The sequence below is a fragment of the Cebidichthys violaceus genome, unplaced genomic scaffold, assembly GCF_023349555.1.
Source record: "Cebidichthys violaceus isolate CVI_PGR_0920_01 unplaced genomic scaffold, fCebVio1.0.p SCAF_12, whole genome shotgun sequence".
Classification (NCBI taxonomy): Eukaryota; Metazoa; Chordata; class Actinopteri; order Perciformes; family Stichaeidae; genus Cebidichthys; species Cebidichthys violaceus.
Window position 1 is genome coordinate 1,159,955 of NW_027176285.1, and position 23,262 is coordinate 1,183,216.

General features: G+C 42.9%; 1 protein-coding gene across 3 annotated transcripts in view; it reads left to right on the forward strand.

Annotated features, from left to right (window-relative positions):
- LOC137868852 (rab GTPase-activating protein 1) overlaps positions 1 to 19,461 on the forward strand; it is a 54,249-nt gene extending 34,788 nt beyond the window's left edge. For all 3 annotated transcript variants that reach the window (XM_068705828.1, XM_068705826.1, XM_068705827.1), the window contains 13 exons: positions 2,440 to 2,553; positions 4,247 to 4,321; positions 4,706 to 4,831; positions 5,084 to 5,227; positions 6,157 to 6,198; positions 6,438 to 6,566; positions 8,764 to 8,856; positions 10,250 to 10,360; positions 10,482 to 10,586; positions 11,425 to 11,508; positions 14,175 to 14,246; positions 16,487 to 16,687; positions 16,833 to 19,461. In XM_068705828.1, coding sequence (XP_068561929.1) covers positions 2,440 to 2,553; positions 4,247 to 4,321; positions 4,706 to 4,831; positions 5,084 to 5,227; positions 6,157 to 6,198; positions 6,438 to 6,566; positions 8,764 to 8,856; positions 10,250 to 10,360; positions 10,482 to 10,586; positions 11,425 to 11,508; positions 14,175 to 14,246; positions 16,487 to 16,687; positions 16,833 to 16,955 — 1,419 coding nt within the window. In that variant the 3' untranslated portion in view covers positions 16,956 to 19,461. The remainder of the gene's footprint in view (positions 1 to 2,439; positions 2,554 to 4,246; positions 4,322 to 4,705; positions 4,832 to 5,083; positions 5,228 to 6,156; positions 6,199 to 6,437; positions 6,567 to 8,763; positions 8,857 to 10,249; positions 10,361 to 10,481; positions 10,587 to 11,424; positions 11,509 to 14,174; positions 14,247 to 16,486; positions 16,688 to 16,832) is intronic.
- The last annotated feature ends 3,801 nt before the right edge of the window (positions 19,462 to 23,262 follow it).

Consider the following 23,262-nt stretch of genomic DNA (forward strand, 5'->3'; position numbering starts at 1 on the left):
CTTTTGTGCGCGATCACGAGACACTGGATATGTTTTCTGTCCCCTCTCACGCTACCCTCATTCCAATCCTCACTTTAACTGAATAGACAGACGGACAGAGAGGAAGCTAATTGGCCATTATGTCAGAGGTCTTTGTACATGCTCTCAGCACTTCAGATAAGTATGGCTAAGTGGTGCTTGAATAAACATGGATCCTTATCATTCACTGAGAGACTGCAGCCCAGTGTAATGGGCCCGTCACACTGGTAGCAGAAGCTCTGTCTCTGTGCTCAATACCAATTTCGAGATCAAGATTTCTGGGGTGCCTGTGTTTTCAATAATCGATTAATCATTTGGTTTCTGAAATGTCAAAATATAGTACAACAACGGCCTCTCGCTACTTCCCAGAGCCCGAGGTGATGTCTTCAATGTGTTTACAGTAATACAGGACAAAGAGCAGATTGTAAGTTTAGAATTACACAGAGAGCGTGTTGCAGGACTCCCCATAAAAGCACAGGACAGATTTGAGTGTTTTTAAAAGTATATTTAACGTAGATCTCAGGTCATGTGATGGGATGTGTTACATGCTTTATTGAATGGTATAAACACCAACCCATATAACGCAATACTCATTACTCCCTAAGCATCTAGTTAGGCTGGCTGTGCTCTCTCTCACACACACACACACACACACACACACACACACACACACACACACACACACACGCATACAGGGTGTGGTGGAAGTTGTGGAATGGACTTATAAAATAGCCCCCTGTTGTTGGTCTCTGATCTCCATTACCTCACTTTGTTTTAATATTCTTTTCTTCCTGCTTTTCTTCTTCTACTTATACTCTTTTGGTTTGACTTTCCTCCTCTGTGGAAGCTGGAATAGAACCCTTGGAGAAAAAAAAGAGAGAGAGGGAAGGACATGATGTGTGCAGCAACGGAGAGAACAAGAAGGTATAATTAGCTACAAAGAGAACAAGAGAGATTAAAAAAAGCAAACAGAAACTGGTGATTTAAATTCAGGGATTTCTGTTTTAACTTACATCCACTTTGGTGGAGCAGGATGGGTTTCTTAGTTTGGATTTCAAGCCCTTAGAGGAATTGATGGTAATCCTGCAGAAGTGCCATTGAGCAAGGCACTGGATGCTGAAAACCTGAAGGAGTACTTTTTAACATGCCGATGTGTAGCGGAACATTTCCCTACATGGATCAATGGAGTATCACATTAACTTGCTCCTCTCACATGAACTTGGCGAGGCCTTATTGTTGCTCACTGCTGACGAGTGGAAACCTTTCTTTGCTCCTGCTGACTGTCTCATTATTCACTGATGGTATGAGAGCACGGTCACAGCACCAGGCTAAACAAAGAATGAAGTTTAATGAATGCCCCATCTTTGTGTTCGATCACACGTCAACATGCGGTGTCCGCTTCAGAGCCGCTTCAGAGCCGCTTCAGAGCCGCTTCACCGCCAACTACCGTGACGATATCTTAAAGCGTGTCTTTGATTCGCCACGTAATGGCCAGGGTGTCTTGGAGTAACATTACTTATTTAGAGGCTTTTTGTTCCAAATACACTGAGCATCAATAATGAAATGAGGGGTGATTAATCTTTGTTAGTGGAGTAGTTACTGATCTGTGTGTGTGTGTGTTGTGTTTCCACAGTGGAGGGATATCCCAGCACACTGCCCTAGTCTTGTTTTTGTGCTTTTATATCTCAACCTTTACCGGGAGGATTATCACGTACAAAATAATGTTCCTTTCAGGGTGAATTGTACTAATAACTCAGACGTTCTTCTATCACCATTACCGGGTCATCATCCCTATCACACTCATCTGTACTTTATATGCAACAGCCATGACGTCTGTAGTTCTAGTGCTGATGGTCTGGCTGATCCACTTCGTCACATTTGAGTGTGGTGTCGGTAGAAGGTGTGACGATGGAAGCCGACCACCCTCCTATCAGCCTGGTGTTCTACAGAACAGTGTTATTGTTTGTATCGGTCTGAAGTTCTCAGCACTGATTGTCGTGTTGCACGTCGTCTTCGGTCAGATTTCCTTCGCTGTTGTTTTGTTGCAGTTTGTCAGAACCGTGTTGTTTTGTACTGTTAGCGTATGTGAGCTTTTGCAACACGAGAATCACTTATCAAGTTTCAAATTGACTACAAATAGAACTCGCATTGTTCAGAAAAAGACAAAGCTGCAGGGAGAGACGTACGGTTTGTGCCGTAGAAGAGAACACGCTGTGCTGCCAGTAATTCATCTCGACCTATACTGTAAATCTCAGCAGCGTATTGCCACCGCATGACCGCTGCTGGTGGTTGTCTAATAAAGAGGCTCGTGGATTCTCGAGTGACTGAATCTCCCTCTGAGTGACACACCATTTTCACTTCTTTTCATTCACTGTGACCTTTTTGTCCCCGTCCCCGTCCCCTCCTTTGTGTCATTACTAGGAGTCCCCTCAGGACAGTGCCATTACGAGGGACATTAACAGGACATTCCCGGCTCATGACTACTTCAAAGACACCGGAGGAGATGGACAAGACTCCCTCTACAAGATCTGCAAGGTGGGACATACAGCCATGCAAGAGGGTCTTTAGATTACAGTTTTAAAATGGATGATTTTTGAAGTATTTTGAGGAATTTTGCATGAAGTTGAAATCCGCACAATACATAAATGCAGCTCAACACTTGTCCGTAAAATATTGTGTATTTGTGTTATTGTCTATGTAACCATAAAAAACAAATGTGAATTCTTACAAACCCCACTCTTCAAAGTGAAGAACTGATTAATGAATACCTTATAACCTCATGATCACTAACACTTGTTCTTTTTGTTAGCGCTAGCGTTCGTTGCTAGAACCAATTATAGCATTCTGCATGTGAAAGACAATCACATGTTCCCCTGGTGTACAGCATCATGATTGTGTAAAAGACCGGCTGTACAGTTGATCACGTAACAAAGTTCTCAGAGCAGTAGAGAAAGTTGTCAGCGCTAAAGGGAAAACTGCTTATTAATTAACTGAACAGTTTCTCTGTTTCTGGGTGGTTCAGCGAGTTCATAACAGCCACTGCCTGTCGAGAAATACAGCACCAGTTTCTAATCGAACACACACACACACACACACACACACACACACACACACACACACACACACACACACACACACAAGACTCTTAATACATTCACTCCTGCTGCACAGCTGACTCACACGCTCACCGTCGCGATGACACAAACACATCTCATCCTATGGTTCCATAATCCCACATGAGCGGTTTGGCTGTAGCTTGTTCACCGCTTTCATTCATTATGCATCGCTCAGGTGAGGGCATCCATCTCTCTCCCAGACAAGCACCTCCTCAGGTGTGCTTGAATAATTCAGCGGCCCCTCCCTTTCCTCTGTGTGTGTAGATTGATCCACACTTTGTCTGTTTGACTTGTGTTTGTAGCGCAGTAGGCCACTACAGCCTCTTTTCCAAACCGTCCCTTGCTCCCTCCCTTCATACTTCATTTCTTCAACACCAACATCTCTCTCCAAACCCTTCCCTTTCCTCTCCGTCTGTCTCATGGTCATTTTTCCTTTTTTTCCTCTCCGTCCCTCACTCCAGATGCTCCCCTCATGTATGTCTTGTTTTACTGCCATTCATTTGTGAAGTGAGCTTGAAGACATACGGCATACAGTGTAAAAACGTCAATAATAAAAACGACATGGTATCTCAACAGCTTGTGCAATATAATTCAGGCACTGTGAGTTAAAAAAGCGTTATACTTTATATATATATATTTGACTGATATGATGATGGTGGGTGTAGTTTCTCAACTGTTTCATTTGCTTCGGTTTATTTAAAGCTGTGTTAAGCTTCCAGCGTATTTCTCACCTCCTGTCAAGTATAAGTTCCGTATTTAGGGACGCTGATCTTGCTCCGGGCCGGTTTTGCCAACTCCTAAGGAAAAATATTTAGTTTTTTCTACTTTGGCTGCTCTTCTCTCTTTCACAATATATTTCATCATTTGATTCTGTGTTGAAATGATAAATACTGTTTAATGTACCGTAAAAAAAATAAATAAATCTTGGATTGGATCAGCAACAGGCTGCAGTTGCAAAAACAAAATTATTATACAGTTGCTGGACAAGCAGCACCCCATAATAAAAAATAAAAAAAAGATTATCATCATTTAATTACTCGCATCAATTTTTGAATTCACTGTGGAGCTGATTCACTGATTGTGTGTCCGTTTGCCTTTGTCCTCTCCTTCAGGCTTACTCCGTCTACGATGAGGAGATCGGCTACTGCCAGGGACAGTCCTTCTTGGCTGCTGTGCTGCTGCTGCATGTGAGTTCACCCATCAGCAGGGTCCAACCTGTCTCTAAGACGGTGAAGGTCTCAGCGTAGGACATGATATGCGTGATGTACTGTTACTGCACCGAAACAGTTCGAAGACGATTGTATCTGCCGGCCACTGACATTATATATATATGATTTTTAGAAATATCATATAATGTGTTCATGTTCATTTTCCATGCTGGAGTGGCTTCACTTTATGAATTCCTGTAGTTCAGGGACATGCCAACACTGCCACCTAGTGGACAGACAATGTCAGTGTCTTTTATAAGCTGATCATAAGGAGTTATTTAACACGTTCAGGTAGTGTTATATCAGCCTCTCCTGAAACCCATGGAGGCACTGATCACTAAATCTGTGGGTCGTCTTCCTCAGATGCCAGAGGAGCAAGCCTTCAGTGTTCTGGTCAAGATCATGTTTGATTACGGGCTCAGGGACCTTTTCAAGCAGAACTTTGAAGACCTGCATTGCAAGTTCTTCCAACTTGAGAGGCTCATGCAGGTATGTGTGTTTCGTTTGCAGATCTGAAGAGTTTTTGTTCTCTGAATGTACACTGAAGCAGTGGTCGACCTCACTGTGTTCACGCACAAGCAGGCTGAAAAGATGTTGGTTTACAAGTGACACTTTTTGTCTTCGAAACATCTATTAATTTACCTCTCTCCTTGTTCCTTCCCTCCACATCCTTCCTCCTCCCTCTCTGTGCTCTTGTCCCTGTCTTCATTTTCTCTCATTTGCTTCCTCTCTCTTAAACAGGAATATATACCAGACCTGTACAACCATTTCCTGAATGTGGGTCTGGAGGCCCATATGTATGCCTCTCAGTGGTTCCTCACCCTCTTCACAGCCAAGTTCCCTCTTTACATGGTCTTCCATATCATTGACCTGCTACTGTGTGAGGTTAGTAATAACCCACAGCACGACTTCCCCTGCTGCAATTCAGTAATGCAGTAAACACTGACGTGGTGCTTTAATTAACGCACAGCTGTATTCTAAGGAACCCTTTGCTGTGGCACTCTAAGCTGAGCTCACGCACCTCCTGTTTATTTTGAGGTGCTGTCGCTGGAAGTTATTTACAGATTTGTTTAAGCACTGAAAGCCTCCAGGAGTTAAGATAATACTAAAGTTTGAAGTGAAGTTTGAAACAATGAACACTCTTCCAAGAGCCGCCTGTTAGGCCAAAGTCAATAAAATAAATTTATCCACTTGACGGCCTGTGAGAGCATTGGGGAAAATAATCTCTTGTCTGATGAGAAAACTTTTTTTGTCCTGAGTGTTAAGCTCTACATCTAGTGAAAACCAAGCGCCATTAATCAGCTGAATGAAGCAGGGAACCATGATTCTGTGATGATGCATCACAGCAGCAGGAACTGGGAGGCTGTTCAAGATCCAGGAGATGATGGACAGACCCGACGACAGAAAGGGAAAAGCTGCTTCAAATCACACACAGCCTCAGACCAAGGGGAAGATTGACCTTTCAGCATGGTGGTCCACGCCAGGAAAACTGGAGAGTCAGCCAAATCCCGAACCTCTGTGGAGAGATGTTAAGATTGTAGTTTTTCAACTTCTTCTGAAGTCTGACAGCACTGATAAAGAGTAGGAGACACTGCAAATTCAAATATTAGCAGCAACTGCAACACTTAATGTTGTAGCAGTTTAGACGTTTCTCTTAAATTTTAACGAAGCTGGACATGTCCCTTTATCATTGTTGAGTATTATGCGTCCATATGTGCACATACTCCTTTTTCATTGGTTAAACCCACGTTTTATTTTCATGTCTTTGGACCTACAGTTCCTCTAATTGAAAAAAAATGTGTCTTTATTTCCAGGGCATCAGCGTGATCTTCAATGTGGCCTTGGCATTACTAAAGGTAAGGAAGCCCAAACAAATGTGAACGCACACACAAACAACAGCACTTGCAGCCACACCTCTGAGTAGAAACACAAAGGCACAGCAGGTAAAGAAAACTCTAACGCTGGAAAGATGTCTGTTTATCACAAACCTGTTGTTTATCATAAATGCTTCAGAAAATTCATAAATGTGTGTCAATCAGTGAGGATTGTGCCGCTTCACTGTTCCATACGTGTCCACCGTCCTTCTTTTCCTCAGACATCAAAAGACGATCTGATCCAAACGGACTTTGAGGGTGCACTCAAATTCTTCCGTGTGCCGGTTCCCAAGAGGTACCGCTCTGAGGAAAACGCAAAGAAACTGATGGAGCTGGCCTGTAGCATTAAGGTGAGTTCAGAGTAAAAACAAAGAATAGAATACAGTCTCAGTTCACTATTAACAAAGAGGAACTATGTCTGTTCACCTGTACAAACCTGTGAGACTTCAGGTTCAGCTCTTAGTAAACTCATTTTAGTTTTGAGTACAAATAGAAATATATGCAACTCCATTATGTGTAAAGCTCATGGTCTTTAAGATGTTCAGAAACCCTCAAACAGTAATGAAAACAAAAACGTTAGCAGTACTACTTATGTACCAGTAGGGGCCACTTTTGAACTTTACATCAAGTGTAACAGATGCAATGAGCACACACACACACACACACACACACACACACACACACACACACACACCTACACTTCTTTCTTCCTGTCTGTGTCTTAAACACACACACACACACACACACACACCTACACTTCTTTCTTCCTGTCTGTGTCTTAAACACACACACACACACACACACACACACACACACACACACCTGTGTCCTGACCTGTTTTGAACAGACTGGCCTAATTCAGAGGGCCTGACTTTGAAGAAGGTAACTTTGGGCAGAGATATAAATTAGCACACAAGGAGAAAGTTTTTAGCTATTTGGTTCTCAGTTAAGCCGCTGGACAGCAGAGAGACACACACACACACACACACACACACACACACACACACACACACCAGCTAATCCAGCAGAGAACAATCTAGTGGAACAAAATCAGAAGCAAATGGACTTGGTGTGCAGTCTTGAAGATGTTTAAGTGCTCATCTTAGAGGCATCACTTCTGGACATAAATCACGAGTTTGGGCTGATGAGGCTTCTCAGATAGAAGCCTCTATAACATATGTGTTTGTCTAATAGTCGTGCTTAGTTATGCTTCTGTGTTAAGGGATGCATTGTTCCTATTTGAATGAAATACCTGCATGTATACAGGAATGCAAAGTGACCCACAATGTCCTGCTTTAAGAAGTTATTTCCAGCACATTATGTGTGCAAAAGACAACAATTCCAAGAAGTCGTTGGACCTCAGCGAGTACAACAATGGTGGAGCTGGTAATGTTTTAAACAGGATTCAAAGTTTGGATTATTATCTTTGAATGACGCCTTGATGCTAGAAAGCACAAAATGATGGAGAAGTCTATTGGTCAGGTGGAGTTTTTAAGGTTAAGGTCAATCATCCTGGTCCTTCTTCCCCAGCTTCATCGCCCTCATGGTAGAATAAGCACGGAGCTGTAAAAGCAGAATCAAGTTGATGGTGATCTCATCTCCAGAGGAGGAACAAAGAGTGTAACTAATTGTAAAGTTATGGAATCAGTAGTTAGTTGAAATATGGATACACCATCATACAGTAAGAGGAGCGCCTGTGTTAGTTCTAGTAGACGGCATTAAGAGGAAAAAGTCTTTAAAGTACCTTACTGAGTAATTGTAGTCAGAGGTCATCCTTCTTTGAATAATTCTGAAGCGAATATTCAGCAAACACAGTTGGAAACTACAGTGGGGTCAGAAAATGTATTCAGGAGACGCTCTCTGGGTCAAACTAGTGTCACTAACGTCGACTCAGCGTGTCGTCACTACACCTACTTCCTCTTCTTGTCTGCCAACCTTTCGACTCCTAAAGTTAATAAAATGCAAATTGCCCTGGGATTCAAATGAAAGTCGTGAATGTGTGCATTTTCCATTGTGTACTGTGGGTTTCGGTTTCCATCTCAAAGCTCTCTACTTCCTCTCCGGTACATGTGAGCGTGTATGCATCGGTGTGGTGTTCACAGTTACAGCTCTACAGATGAAGTACTTTAAGGAAACAAAGCTGATAGTACTGATAGTTTATTTGATCCAAGACTTGAACGATGAGAATTATTTCATGACTTTTATAAATGATGGCTGTGCTGTTCTTAATTGCTTCTCTAAGTAGTAACGTCTGATGATCCAGCTGTCTGTCAAATATAATGAGAAATGACATGGACGAGGCGGGACAACATGTTCTGTCCCAGTTCTGCCAGCATTGTTAGGTGAAGAGTGCTGACGAGGATTTGGATCCCTTGATATCCTCTTGTATAACACTAGACCTGAGATGCTCAGACCAGCTGATGTTGCAGCTGTAACAGAATGCTTTAAAATCCACAGAATGGACAAGCAAGTCTCTCTGTTATGCTGAGGATCATGCAGTGTATGGTAGCAAACATTGTTGTTTTTTCTGCTCTCGCTGCCCAACAGATCAGCCAGAAAAAGCTGAAGAAATTTGAGAAGGAGTACCACACCTTGAGGGAGCAACAGGAGCAACAGGAGGCCCCCATCGAGAGATATGAGGTAGACGTGAGCACAACATATTCACCTGTGTACATAACAACACGGCAAAAATCTATTCCTCCATGAAATCAACAGAAACCTAAGTTATTAAACTATATCGGCAACTCTGCTATGTTTTAATATTCTTTACATCCCTGTCCTTGTTGCAACAAATGTCTTCATTTATCTTCATGTATCTAATTTCACTCTTTAGTATCCAAAGTATTACATTAGTTTCACATCATGATCTGCTCTTCGGTGTTGATGATGACATTGTGTTAGTACTGCATGTTGTCACTGCACAGTGTTAAAACAACAGCCACATTCTGACTCTTGAGTTTCCACTCAACAGAATAAATCTTTTTATTTTATTTATTTTTATACACTGTAGACCTTGACAGTCCTTGTTTAGGAGAGAAAAAGCACATGGCACCGAAAAAGCCATTAATTGTACACGGCAAAAGTCACCTGAAGGGCGGCGGCTGGGTTCTCTACGGCACCACATCATCAATTACAGAGACTGAACCTCTGCCTTGTTCGCCCTAAAAAAACACACCATATATACCAATATCAATTTATTTTGTGTGTCAAACGAGGTATCTTGAGATGTTTGTACTATTGAGCTTTATATACAACTCGACCACAGCCGCCAGGTTGGATCAGTGAGATTGCAATAGTTGCGACAGTTTAAGGTGCTTTAGCAAATTAAGATTGCAATTCTGTTTTTAAATTCTTTTGAACTGTTTGTTTACATTTTATTCAGGTGCAGATATCCTGCACACCAGAGCGTTAAGAAGGACTTAACTTCACTCTATTATGAAAACACAAGACTTATATTCCCAGAATGAAAGTGATATTTAAATGAAAAAAAAATGTCCTCAGAAATGAGGATGTGTGCACTATTTTCAAAAACAGATTTGCTTGGAAGTCCTCATGCAAGACGCACACACACACACACACACACACACACACACACACACACACACACACACACACACACACACACACGTACGTATAATCCCCAGTCATTTTTTTTAAACATCTGTTCATTTTTTACTGTAACTGTCTGTTGCTGTTAATGATGTACAAACAGGTTATACCCTGTTAAACATCACATACACCTGACTTTATAATTACAGTGTCACCTGATCACGGTTAACTTTTACCGGAACATAATCTTATTCTGTAGAATGAGGCACTGATCCAGGAAGAGATGCTTACACATTCATCTGAAACTCATTTTCCCTGCTCTGTCATCTCCTTCACTTTCACTTTCCTTCCTCTTTCATTGTTCCCTCACTTATTTCCGTTCATATGTTGTTGTTTTTCTGTCCCACTCTTTTTCTTGCTTCATCATCCGTACTCTTGTCTTCCTCTCTTCCTCCTCTACTCCTCTCTCTCTCCCTCGGCTCAGCGGGAGAACCGTCGTTTGCAAGACGCTAACATGCGTCTGGAGCAGGAGAATGACGACCTCGCACACGAACTGGTCAGCAGCAAGATAGCCCTGCGCAAAGACCTCGACAACGTAAGAGAAAGAATGCGTTTGTGTCATTACGTGTGTGTGTGTGTGTGTGTGTGTGTAAGGCATCGTGCAACGTTCGATGACCTCATCCACATCGGGTTATTTTGTCCTGTTTGTGCGTCAGGCTGAGGAGAAGGCAGACGCCCTGAATAAAGAGTTGCTGCTGACCAAACAGAAGCTGGTGGACTCTGAGGACGAGAAGAGGCGACTGGAAGAAGAATCTGCACAGGTTAGAGAGAACGATCAGAACTGTAGTGAAAAAGGCGCCGCTTATATCCGCCTGTCCCTGGGCTCAAGATGGAGACTAGCAGGACGTATGCAATATTAATGCGACAGGCTGTGAATAATCAAGGCTTTCTTAAAGATGGAGCCAATAGTCCGCAGGTTCTTACTCCAACCGAACATCGCGATGGCTGATTTCACTGATAAGGTCTCTACTGTTCTTTGAAAACAATGTTTTTTCCGGAGGTAGCAGTGATGACCATACATACCATCGCTGCACCCAGAGGTAGTGAAGCTGGATTCATACATGTGTTAAGAGGCCTCCACAAAAACATCACTACATGTTAAATGGAGTCTAAACTATGAGCCATTAGATTCTGCCCTCTCTGCATGTCGTTGTATGGCCTCTTGTTTATGTAATACGACTGGAGGAAAACAAAAAAAAGCTACATTTCCTTTATCATCCGGGTCAAACCTCCAATGTCAAAGAATGTCAGTTCATCTTCAGCGTCGATTGTCTTCAGTTCGATGAAGAATCCCTCCGAGGTGAAGGCCGGACCTGCTGCCTTCTGCTCCCGTGCGTGTTCAGTGCTGTCCTCCGAATGTGTAGTTGCAGCTGTGAATGATTTATGTGCTTGAATAGAGGTTGTGTTGAGGGCGTGACTTTGGCCCCTGAGCTTAAAGTCTGCCAATTCCTCCCTCTGTCTTCTTCACTTTGTCTCAGCAGGGACATGGTCTCTGGGGCCTCTGACCCGGCTTCTGTCCTCTGTCTCTCTCTCTCTCTCTCTCTCTCTCTCTGCCCTACAACGACCTCACAGGATGTGTGTGTTTGTTTGTTTCCACAGCTGAAGGAGATGTGCAGACGAGAGCTTGACAAGTCTGAATCTGAGATAAAGAAGAACGGCTCGATCATTGGAGAATATAAGCAGGTGTGTACCGCGTATCTGAGGCATGTGCTGTAGAAATGCCTGAGCTCAGAAATCACTGAGGAATACTTGCATTAAGAAGTGTTGATTCCTTTGAGTTGGCCTGTATACGGTACTGTGAGTCTTGTTTAAATCACTGAAGTGTGTCTTTTCTCACAAGGACATTTTAGAGAAGTGAAACTGTAAGCTGGCGGTCCCTCCCTGGTTTTCTTGTTTTTGAAACACTTTATTTGCGATGTTCTGTTTTCGATCCATCATCACAACCTCTTCTACCTCCCCTCTCCCACCAACAATTATACCAATTTATATAAGTATATCCCAATAAGTAAACATACAGTATGTAAGAAATGTATTCCAAGAAGATGGTGGAAAGTAAATACATTTAAATAAAAGGGAACAACGTATACACAGTCAGAGTATTCAGTATCACACATCGTTGAGTTACTGTTGCATCTTGAAAGGTTTTTGTATTCATTCCTATAAAATACCGTCATTGTTGTAAGATAATCAAAAATATCTTACAGATCTTTTCAGAACTAAGCTCTCATCGAGCCATTACCGTGACAGGACTATCCACAAATATTCAAAAACAATATAAGAGCTGATCTGTTTCCAGTCATTCATCTAGAAACATCTAATTTTACCAAATGGCCTTAAGCTGAACCCAGAGCCTTTGATGAGCCTGTGAGCATATTTTTAGTTCCTGTTTCTCCGAATTCGTCTCACGCTGATTTTCATCCTCTCAGATCTCATCCTGTCACTTAATGCTTAAATATAAACCTAGATCAAGTACTGTTACTATCATTATGCAACAATATCCAGCTCCTATTGCTCCCTGTGGAGGCAGACAGAAATAGCCAGAGGACTAATTTAGAAACTGATCTTAACTTCACCTGAGATTAAAAATAGTGGCAGCAGACTAGAATTGACAGCCGATCTGAACACTGATGGTTGTGTGCGTTTCTGTGGGTGAAAGCAGCCTTCGGATCGCTAGCATGCAGCTGAGCAGAGCGAAAATGTGAAAATGGAGCTTTGTTATTTTTGTGACAGGGAGTAAGGGGTTGATGGATGGCGAGAGGGAGAAAATTAACACAAGTCTGTGGCAGAGAGAGCAGAGGGAGGACAGCAGCATTCAATCCTCTGGGATTGACGTGTTGAGAAATGCGCCCAAAAATAGCCTGCATTGTTCTCCAACCCAGATAACTCAAATTATACTTCAAATCGCATTTTCATATTTCAGTGGCTGTTTCGTTTTTTGTGGGATTAGAGCTTAAAAAAAAAAAAAAAAAAAGGCTTTGTTTGCTAACAGCCCCTCCAGCCCACGAGGACAGAGAAACATCGGTTAATGGTGAAGCTGAAACCAGTCGAGTGGCGTATTGTAATCCCACTCAGGCCTCCTGGGTACAGGCGAGGGACAGTGACATGTTCCGCTGCTCGTGTCTCTGACGCCCTGTTAGCATTATATCTATGTCTTACAGTTTTCAAATATGTTGACCCCGCACACTGAAATATTCAGAACATTTGATAGAGCAATGCATCCCAATTGTTTGATTCTAGTTCAAAGCAGTATATGGTATTAGAATGATGAAGCAATTAAAGTATCATGTGCTTACGATATGCCCATTGTAAGCACATGAAATGCATGCATGCAGAGAAAACAGAGAAAATTGCAAAAAAGGGGAAAAAATTTAATCCTAAATCCTAAATTTGAATAAGCAAAATAATCCGTTACTAGCTTCTAGGATTCCTGACTGTAGACCGACATCGACCCCGTCTCATGCAGCCCTTCTACAAATCATAGAAAACGCATTGAAGGCCGCCAGCGGCTCAAGTTAAAGCTCGACAAAGTGGAAAGATGTACGGCATGCCGTGGAGAACCACTGGTTTACAAGAAGGAAGCAGGCAGAGTAAACGAGCAAAGGGGGCAGCTGCTCGATCAAGAGGGATAAGTGATCGGTAGTGATGAAGGGAAGGGAGAGAGACGGGTTCAGTGACGGCAGCTGAAAGTAAATGAAGGAGAGGATGACAGGAGGGAGCGATAAAAGACGTGTAGGAGGAGAGGGATGGATATCTGCTCGGCTAAAGAGACACGGATAGATGTATAGATTGATCCCTAAAGGAGGAGGATGGAGACGTGCAGCACATGCCACAAGGAGTATGAGAGACCCAGGGAGAGCAGGAGCAGATAGAGACACACAGAGTCTGTCTACAGAGAGGTGGGACGACCCGATGTTCCCGTTAGAATGAGTCATGTCCCATCGATTCCTCCGTTCGTCTGCAAGGCAGAGCACAAGTGTGTGGGCGTGCGTGTGTGTGTGTGTGTGTGTGTGTGTTTGCACGTCTGTCAGAGTGTTTGTAGCTTTAGGTTTTAGGTATAGGAGGAGGAGAAAAAGATGTGTACATCCAGTGAGCCGTGCTGTAGAAGCAGCACCTCATGACATCATCAATAGACTAAAGAGTAAGAGAGGATGAAGTCTCTGCCACAGAGACTGATTTAGCAATTAACACAAACAAGGTTGTGTTCAGTAGAGTCAAAATAAAGTCTTTCTCAGTGGAACAATACTGGTGTTGTCACGCTGAATGGACATCTTAGGTGAATTGTTGATCCTGTCGATGACGGTCTGAAAACACCGTGACTGAACAACCGTCTCTGTCTCTGGTTCCTATAGATCTGCTCCCAGCTGAGCGAACGACTGGAGAAACAACAGACCGCCAACCGAGGAGAGCTGGAGAAAATCCGGGTGAATTTGACACACACACACACACACACACACCTCGAAACACCGCTGTGTGCACCCACACACATGAATCAAAGAGAATCCCTTCAACCATCGTAGTGTCGATGTCCGGACGACTCTCACACCCTCTACAGTAACACTAGATCCAGCTGGTACCTCCGTGTAGAACGTCAGAGCCTGACATGAACAGTTCAGAGCTCTCACTTCCTGAGGTTGCAGGTGTGTCGGGAGCTATCTTGCCACGTCATTGTCTTGCTTGGCAGTGAAATCCAATGAGGTAGGGCCAGGCATCGCGCTTCCAGCACTTGGCTGAGAAGCTGTTTGTTTAGACTGCAGCTGGGCCAACGGCCATCTTGGCAAAGAGCTCTGTCAGGGTCTGCCCAAGGACTCACAAAAGCTTTATTGCACCGAGGGTAAGTTCTGTAAAGGATGGAGCGGGGCTTCTCCTGGTGCACGGTGTCTGCAAGTCCGTCATCTTGTTAGTTCTTGTCCTTTTTATTATTTAATAACTATGGTGCAGCAAATGCAATATAACCGTCAGCAATCGCAATTATAAGTAGGGGAACAGTGAACACTATATCATTGTAACAGTGTTCATTAGAAATGTTTGCATAATGTACTGTCATACTTATTCACTACAACTCTATTTAAAGTGATGACAGAAACACTTTCAGCGTCATTAATGCTCTCATCCACTTCTGCAGTGATGAGCGTAGAAACGTTACTATCATATTCATATTCAGTTGACAGTTTAATCCAAACAAAAGGTGGGAGTGGTATGAAATCACAGCCGTCAACTGTTGTTGCTAAGGAACACAACCTTGAGCTTTCAAAAGACTAAGTCTGCTAAGCGTCTGTACATCATGGGTGCATGTGTATCTGTGTGTCCGCAGCAGTATTCTCTTGAATTCGTCTGAGGCTGACTATTTGTACGCCTCCAGACACCTACAGTCGTAGCTTCAGCGCCCCACTCCCACAGCGACCGGTGCTTAAATGAGCTAACGCTAGAAGATCAGGGAGCAACGGTGAATCTTACGTAAGGCAGCTTGTCTCCGTTCGCAGTGATGTTCTGTAGCTGCTCGCACAAAATGCTCTGTGACAAATAATAGGTCGTTACATAAAAGAGCAACCGAAAAGCAACTCTTTGCCAGAAGGGCAGGGTGGAGCGCAGCCCTGACGGAGGAGGGGACGTGTGGTTGGTGTGTGTGTGTGTGTGTGTGTGTGTGTGTGTGTGTGTGTGTGTGTGTGTGTGTGTGTGTGTGTGTGTGTGTGTGGTCGTCTGCACTAATGAGCTGCCATGCTTCAGTTACTAAGCAGAGCAGAGCTCCAGTTATTCAAATATCTCCCCTGTAGAAAGATGGATGACATGTTGAGATCATGTCACAGAATATGTGCTATAAAAAAACATGGTGAAAAATAGTATCGCATGCCATAAAATATATACTGGCCAATAAATGGCATAAAAAAGGAATAATATACTTTGCCAAAATTCTTTATATAATAGTTTGTTATTCACATTTATAATGTATTATGTAGTGAAAATGTCTTAGTCATCAATGTGAAAAAAATAATCTTGAAAATGTTGTATTATATTATTATATTATGTCGGAAAAAGTGAAAGACGTCACTGTACTAGTGAAAAACAGTAAAGGCAAAAGTCACAGTATAGTACATCTAAAATAGTCATGGTCTAGTATTTTAAAAAGTATGTTGGAAAAAGGAAGTATGTCGTAAGAAGTAATACAATGATAGTATAGTATGTCGAAAAACAATACAAAACTGTTGTAGTCTATGTTGACAAAATGTTAGTGTGTATTTCAAAAAGTCATAGTAAAGTATTTTAAAAAAAGTGGTTTTATAGTCATAGTAATGTATGTTGAAAAGTTTAAAAAAAAATGTCATAGTAGTATTTGTTGCAAAATATCTCAAAAACGTCAAAGTATAGTACGTCGAAAAAAGTCTTGGAATAGTATCTTTTGAAAGTCATAGTGAAGTATATCAAAACAAGATAAAAGTCTAAATATTTAATGTTGAAAAATGTAATTTAAATGTCACAGTGTAGCGTGTCACAAAGAGTCATGACATCATCAGAATCAAACCGTTTATTGCCGATGCATGTTGTTAAAGAGTCATAATGAAGTCACTGTCTTGTTCCACTTTGAAGGCTACAGAGTGGTACATTAGGAGCAGAAGCCTTTGTTACCTCCTTTTCCTCTAACCTTCTCTCTCTCATCCCTTCCTAGTCCAAAGTGGAAGGTTGTGAGAAGTGCAGCAGCCTCTTCAACAAAGAAGGCCGTGTTCGGGCCGCCGTGACCTCGGCAACAGCTGGGGGCGCCGAGGAGACCGACGAGGAGAAGGAGGACTTGAAGAACCAGCTGAGAGAGATGGAGCTGGAACTAGCTCAGACCAAACTGCAGCTTGTGGAGGCTGAGTGCAAAATCCAGGTACGCCGACACAGCGTTGACCCGAATCAAGCTACACAGTGTGAGATTCACATGAATCTGTTCATTTAGCTATTTATTGGCGGACCTGTTTCGACTATCCTGTTCTGTGATAGTCACAGTGATCCTGTCTTTCCTGTTTATCCAGGATCTAGAGCACCACCTGGGTCTGGCCCTCAACGAAGTGCAGGCTGCCAAGAAGACCTGGTTCAACCGAACGCTGAGCTCCATCAAGACCGTCACTGGGACCCAGGGCAAGGAGACCACCTAACCTGATGAGCCCCTCATGCAGTCTCACCGAGACTACGTCCTCTTATCAAGAATGTCCCTCTCCGTCTCCCCGTTCCTACCGCCCCTGATCTAAACACCCCCCCCCCCCTCCATTTATTCTCCTCTCCACCCCGAATGACTACAGCACAAATGTGCTGATGAAGGGGTTAAAAGTCATGAGATGAAGTACAACGCTACCACTTTCCCCAGAGACACACTGTGCTTCCGCCGGTCACAGAAAGAAAAGTGTCAAGAAAAGTCCGTTTATTTCTGTCTTTGAACTACTGATAGCAATGACCCGCAGAAGCAAGGTAGGACACCTGAACTGTTTCTGTCCTGATGGGATAGAGAATTGAACACTCCGTCCTTCCTCACTACTGCTCTGCCTCCCTCTTCTTCTTCACCGCTGGCACAAACCCACCGGTCCCTTGACTTAGGTACGAGAGCTAATAGACACCTTTTCACAAACTGAGCTTTTCTAATTTACGTTGATCAATACCGTTTCTCTTTCTATGTATGTACATGACTGTGCTTATGTAATGAGCATGTGTGTGTGTGTGTGTGTGTGTGTGTGTGTGTGTGTGTGTGTGTGTGTGTATAAGCACGCATGTTTGTTTTTTTCTGATTTGTGTTGACTGTTCATGTGTGCGAGACTGTAAAAAAAATGTGTTTGAATGCATAAATAATTGACTGAAATAATGTTTCAATGTGTGCGACAGAAAGAGCGAGGCAGCGCGTTGAAGTCCAAGGGAAAAGCACTAAGGGTGTGTGTGTGTGTGTGTGTGTGTGTGTGTGTGTGTGTGTGTGTGTGTGTGTGTGTGTACATGCATGTAAGGGGAACACGTTTTCCCTGGCTGTCCGTTAATGTTCAAATGTGTTTATGAATGATGCTACAGAGACGTTTGCTGACAAAGCCTTGATCCGACGGTGGATAGATGATACCAGTGGATATGAATATATATATATAATTTACAGTCAGGACAGAAACATAAAAGCTGTTGAAGCAGCAGCATCTTTCTCACATATGTCAGACATACAACATGGTTGAGGTTTGTTTTGGTTTGGATGTCCCAGCACAAAGAAACTAAAAAAAAAAAGAAGCTCCAAACCACCCAAACCTCTGCATGTGTTCTACATGTAGGATGCATGTGTTCTACATGTAGGATGCATGTGTTCTACATGTAGGATGCATGTGTTCTACATGTAGGATGCATGTGTTCTACATGTATGATGCATGTGTTCTACATGTATGATGCATGTGTTCTACATGTATGATGCATGTGTTCTACATGTATGATGCATGTGTGAAAGATCACTGTTGAACCCCAGAGCGCTGCAACGCTGCTTACAAGCCCCAAACATCACTAAAGTCTAAATGGAAAGGACACACACGCATACACAGAGCGTTTGAATTCCTGCTGCACTTGAACACACCTTTAACCCCCCCCCCCCTACTCTGGCGTCAGCTGATCTGTGACCTTGGATCTTGCCTGGCAGGGTCACGTTTGACACTTTGCTCAGCGGCTGTGGCAGGCTGTGTTGTGTATTTTAATTTTACAAGAAGGCGGGTACAACAAACAGTCGGTCACTTTATGGTAAAAAAATATTAGAAAGGGCGAGATGGTTCTCTTTATACAGAAGGGCGAGGAAACGGAAAACACGCCGAATCCGTGAGAGAGGTTTTTAAACAACTACCAGGAAGGTCACATGGACAGAGAATCAGACTGGCTTGACTTTAGCGTAAGCTGTTGACAGCTAGGAACAAGAAGATGAGGCATGTGATTTTCCAAATCCGTGTAATTGGAATATATGCTACGTGATGCAGCAAATGATGAGAGGGTCAGAATTGGCACTAAAAGCTCGTGTCCGGTGTTGAGTCAAAGGTGGACTCTGGTTTAGCGGTAAGGAGAGAGCTTCTGCTGTGTCCTGGTGCATGTCCTCCTGGCCGCGTGACAAACGGCTCGTCTGCAGACGGCTGCGGCTACGCGACGGGAACCGGTGTTTATTCCGGGTGCCTGCGCTCGTCTCAGCGGCAGCACCGTTTTGGGACGAGGCGGAACACAGGAGAACCGCAGCACAAGCATTTCACTGCTTCCAAAAAAAAAAATCGACAGTAATGGATCGACTTCATCGAACCGGCGTGGAGCAAAAAAAAAAATCCTTGTGAAACATTTCAAAACACCTCGATAAATTCACGTCTCGAATGAATCGATGCGTTCAGGAGAAACAGACGCTGCCCAGTACTGAGAGGGTTGACGTGTTGAACAGATCGGTGTATGCTGTACTGCTGGGACTGTAGAGGCAGATAAGGAACACTTGTCAACTGCCAGTAATGAAGTTCTGCACCTGAAGCGTGGATCAGTCACAGGGGTCAACATGACACTCTAAATCAGTCCAGAGGGATGGAGGGGGTTGAAAGAGTGTGTGTGTGTGTGTGTGTGTGTGTGTGTGTGTGTGTGTGTGTGTGTGTGTGTGTGTGTGTGTGTGTGTGTGTGTGTGTGTGTGTGTGTGTGTGTGTGTGTGTGTGCCTTCACATTTAGCCGACTATAAACGGGGCTCAACAATATTTTGATTTGTATTCATATTTCACGGATGGGATTAGACTTCCTCTTCTTCTTTTGCCAGCCTAAACACGAACAGTTACTGTAAATTGCGTCTGACTTGAAGGAGGAATGGCTGGATTGGCTGAAATCTACTGGTGATGTCAGAGAAACGGTCCGGATGAAGAAATAAAGGGCCGTCCCTCTAAAGGCACTGGGTTGTATATAACAAACATTTAAAAAAAAGAAAAATGAATATTGAGTTTTTGTTTATGATTTTCTACTGCGTAACTATAACTAATGTCGCCTACTTGTTCCTACGAACCTGCTGTCGTGCTATTAATAATCCACAACCATGTTTTACGTTTTTAATGTTTGTATTGCTCAAAGCTTCTCAGTCAGACTGCTGTTTGGTTCATTAAATGCCAAAACGTAGCTTTATCATCCACCAACAAAAAAACATTATCAACGTGTGGAAATTGTTATAGTGTAGGATGCATTGTGTATACTTCATGAATTTCAATATAAAGATATCGACACAAAACGTCTGCCTCTCACTTTGTCTGCATCTGTAATGGAAAATCGAACAGATCAACAAACAGCTGTTAGAGTATATGATTGAACTGGAAGTATCATCGTGTTACAAAGAGCTCAAACCAGCACTGATCAAAGTTAACGGCTTAAAATAAGTCATAGTATATTATGTTGAATGAAGTCATAGTATAGCATATTAAAAACGTCATGAATGAGTCATAGTATAGTAACTCTTAACTTTGATCCATCAGCAGGTTCAGCAGAAACAGGCTACTGAGGTTAAGGGTTGGTCTCTGGGGACACAGAGCGGCAGGATGAGGGGGACGAGAATGGATGTGAGCCGTTGATTCTGAAGGTGCGATCGTGACCCAAACTGAAGAACCCAGCTGCTGCTGTGACATTTAAACTGCGTCAGTCCGTCTGGTTTCTATAGATCTGGTCTCAGCTGAAAGAATCAGCCCGGAGAAATCATTTGAATATTGAGTTTAGCTCAGAGTTATGCGATGTACTGTACAAATTAAAAGCAGGAGCTACAGTAGAGTAGGATTACGTCTCAATATGTCATTTTAGTCTAAGCATTTAAAGCCCTTGAAATATATATAATATGTTAACTTTCTAGGGATGTAATTCTTTCTTTTTTTTAATATTTCATTGCTTCTTATAGCTTATCGCCCTCCAAGGACATATTTATTTTTTTCTAACATTATTCATAACGTATTGCATTAGAAGAAACCCCACAGATCCCACAGGCACAATTAAGAACAAATCAAATGACTTTGAATGCTGTATGTTCAGTAATATGCATGATGATTTTCACTGTGGGTAAAACACTTAACATGTCCTTACTTCCACTCCCTCCCTCTCTTCCTCTCTTCCTCCCTCCCTCTCTCTCTCTCTCTCTCTCTCTCTCTCTCTCTCTCTCTCTCTCTCTCTCTCTCTCTCTCAGTGTCAGCTTTATTCATGATCTCTTCTTCTCTCAGCCGGCACAGACTTTGACCCAACATGTGACTGTCATACTGAACTGTGAAAGAATGAAGGAATAAAAAGAGGTAAGGGTGGACAGAGAGGAAGAATGTGTGTGTGTGTGTGTGTGTGTGTGTGTGTGTGTGTGTGTGTGTGTGTGTGTGTGTGTGTGTGTGTGTGTGAGAGAGAAAGACTGAAAAACACAAAGAGAGAGAGAGAGAGAGAGAGAGAGAGAAAGAGGGAGAGGGAGAGAGACAGACAGAGAGAGAGAGGGAGAGAGAGAGACAGACAGAGAGAGACAGACAGAGAGAGAGAGGGAGAGAGAGAGAGACAGAGAGAGAGAGGGGGAGAGAGGGGGAGAGAGGGGGAGGACTCGAGCTTGGAGTAGAACACAAAGAGAAGAGGACAGCAGATGGTGTCAGGGATCACTGTGAGTGTAATGTCTGCCAAATTAAAACACAGCTTGACAATATTCTTCAGTTTATCTCACTCCGCTGGTCGACTTCACTGTTCAGGGAAAGAGATTTTGTGGCATTGATCTATCTGTCTGTTTCAACGTATAACTGTTCAATTCACTGTTTAATTTCTCTAGCGCTGAAATGTCATTTCTATATGTTTGTAATGAGACGCAGCCCAGATACGCACTGGGAACATGCATGGAGGAACACCATGAGAGAGGGTCAAAAGCTCCAGAACAGCTACTAATGCGCCTTGTGATGGTCAAGAATTAAGTCTCAGCCTCAAATTTAAACTGAGGTTGTTTTGAGCAGCAAGTTTTTCCCTCTTTCTAAAATCACTTTCCTGGTTTACAGTAATCAGCGGCTCTTAATCAGCTCTCAGACGAACAGACTGTCATTCTGTACTTCCTTCCTGGTACTTGGGAACCCGACTGACTGTTGTCCTTTTGTCGCGTACGCTTCATCAGTTCAACCCGTCAGCGGCGTCACTGGGAAGGATAAACGAAGGGTTCTTAAAAACACGTCAGAAGCTCACATTTATATAATTAGTGTTCTCCTATCTGCATATCGGATGACGTGAGCAGACAACCGTCACACAAGTGAAGACTCTCACTGACTATGAAGACATCCTGAAACATCTGCTGACCTGCAACCTGTCACTGTGAATGCAAAACACCAGCAAATGCTTTTGAGCCAATCCTTTTTTAAAAGATCATAAAAACAATTATTTGCGTCTCCAACGTGTTCCTCTTGGGTAATAATGTCTGCCTATCTTGTATCCTGCACTGTGACCCACTTGCTGCAAGCAGCTCATAAATGTTTCATCTACTCTAATCGAATAACTAAACTACATTGAGTTCTTATTGTGCTGATGCACTTCACTTTATTGCGTTTGTTCTGTGGATTTCCCCTCCTCTTTTCTCTTTGTGTTTCCATCACTCTGCCTCCTAGAATCATACCAGGATGCTCCCGGTCCTATGATCTCTGCTCTCTGCTTCATGGTTCACACACACACACACACACACACACACACACACACACACTCACATGCACGCATACAAAATCACATTGTTCAACCTTGAGTGTCCTTCTCCACAGCTGACTGAGAGGTTGAGACAAAAAGAGAGAGATTGAGGGAGATGGGGGAGGTGCAAAGTCATCAATTATTTATGGCTGAAATCTAATAAGAGCAGGAGTTTAGATGGGCAGCGAGAGTATTGACAGACAGACAGACGGGCTCCTATTCACTGCAACGCTACAACATCATTATCCTGTGGAAAGCAAAGCTGATATGTGACTGTAGTTATACTGTAGTTCTCTGTGGTTTTGTGCTGTTTGGTGTTCAAAAACATTTCTTCAGGAACGAGGAACGTCATGATGCATTGCTCTGTTTGTACGTGTGTGTGTGTGTGTGTGTGTGTGTGTGTGTGTGTGTGTGTGTGTGAAATGGTAAATTGACTGTACTTGTCCATCTATCTATCTCCCTATCTATCCATCCATCCATCCATCTATATATCTATCTACCTATCTGTCTACCTGTCTATCTATCTACCTATCTGTCTATCTATCTATCTATCTATCTGTCTATCTATCTATCTATCTGTCTGTCTGTCTGTCTGTCTGTCTGTCTATCTATCTATCTATCTATCTATCTATCTATCTATCTATCTGTCTGTCTGTCTGTCTGTCTGTCTGTCTGTCTGTCTGTCTGTCTGTCTGTCTGTCTGTCTGTCTGTCTGTCTGTCTGTCTGTCTGTCTATCTATCTATCTATCTATCTATCTATCTATCTATCTATCTATCTATCTATCTATC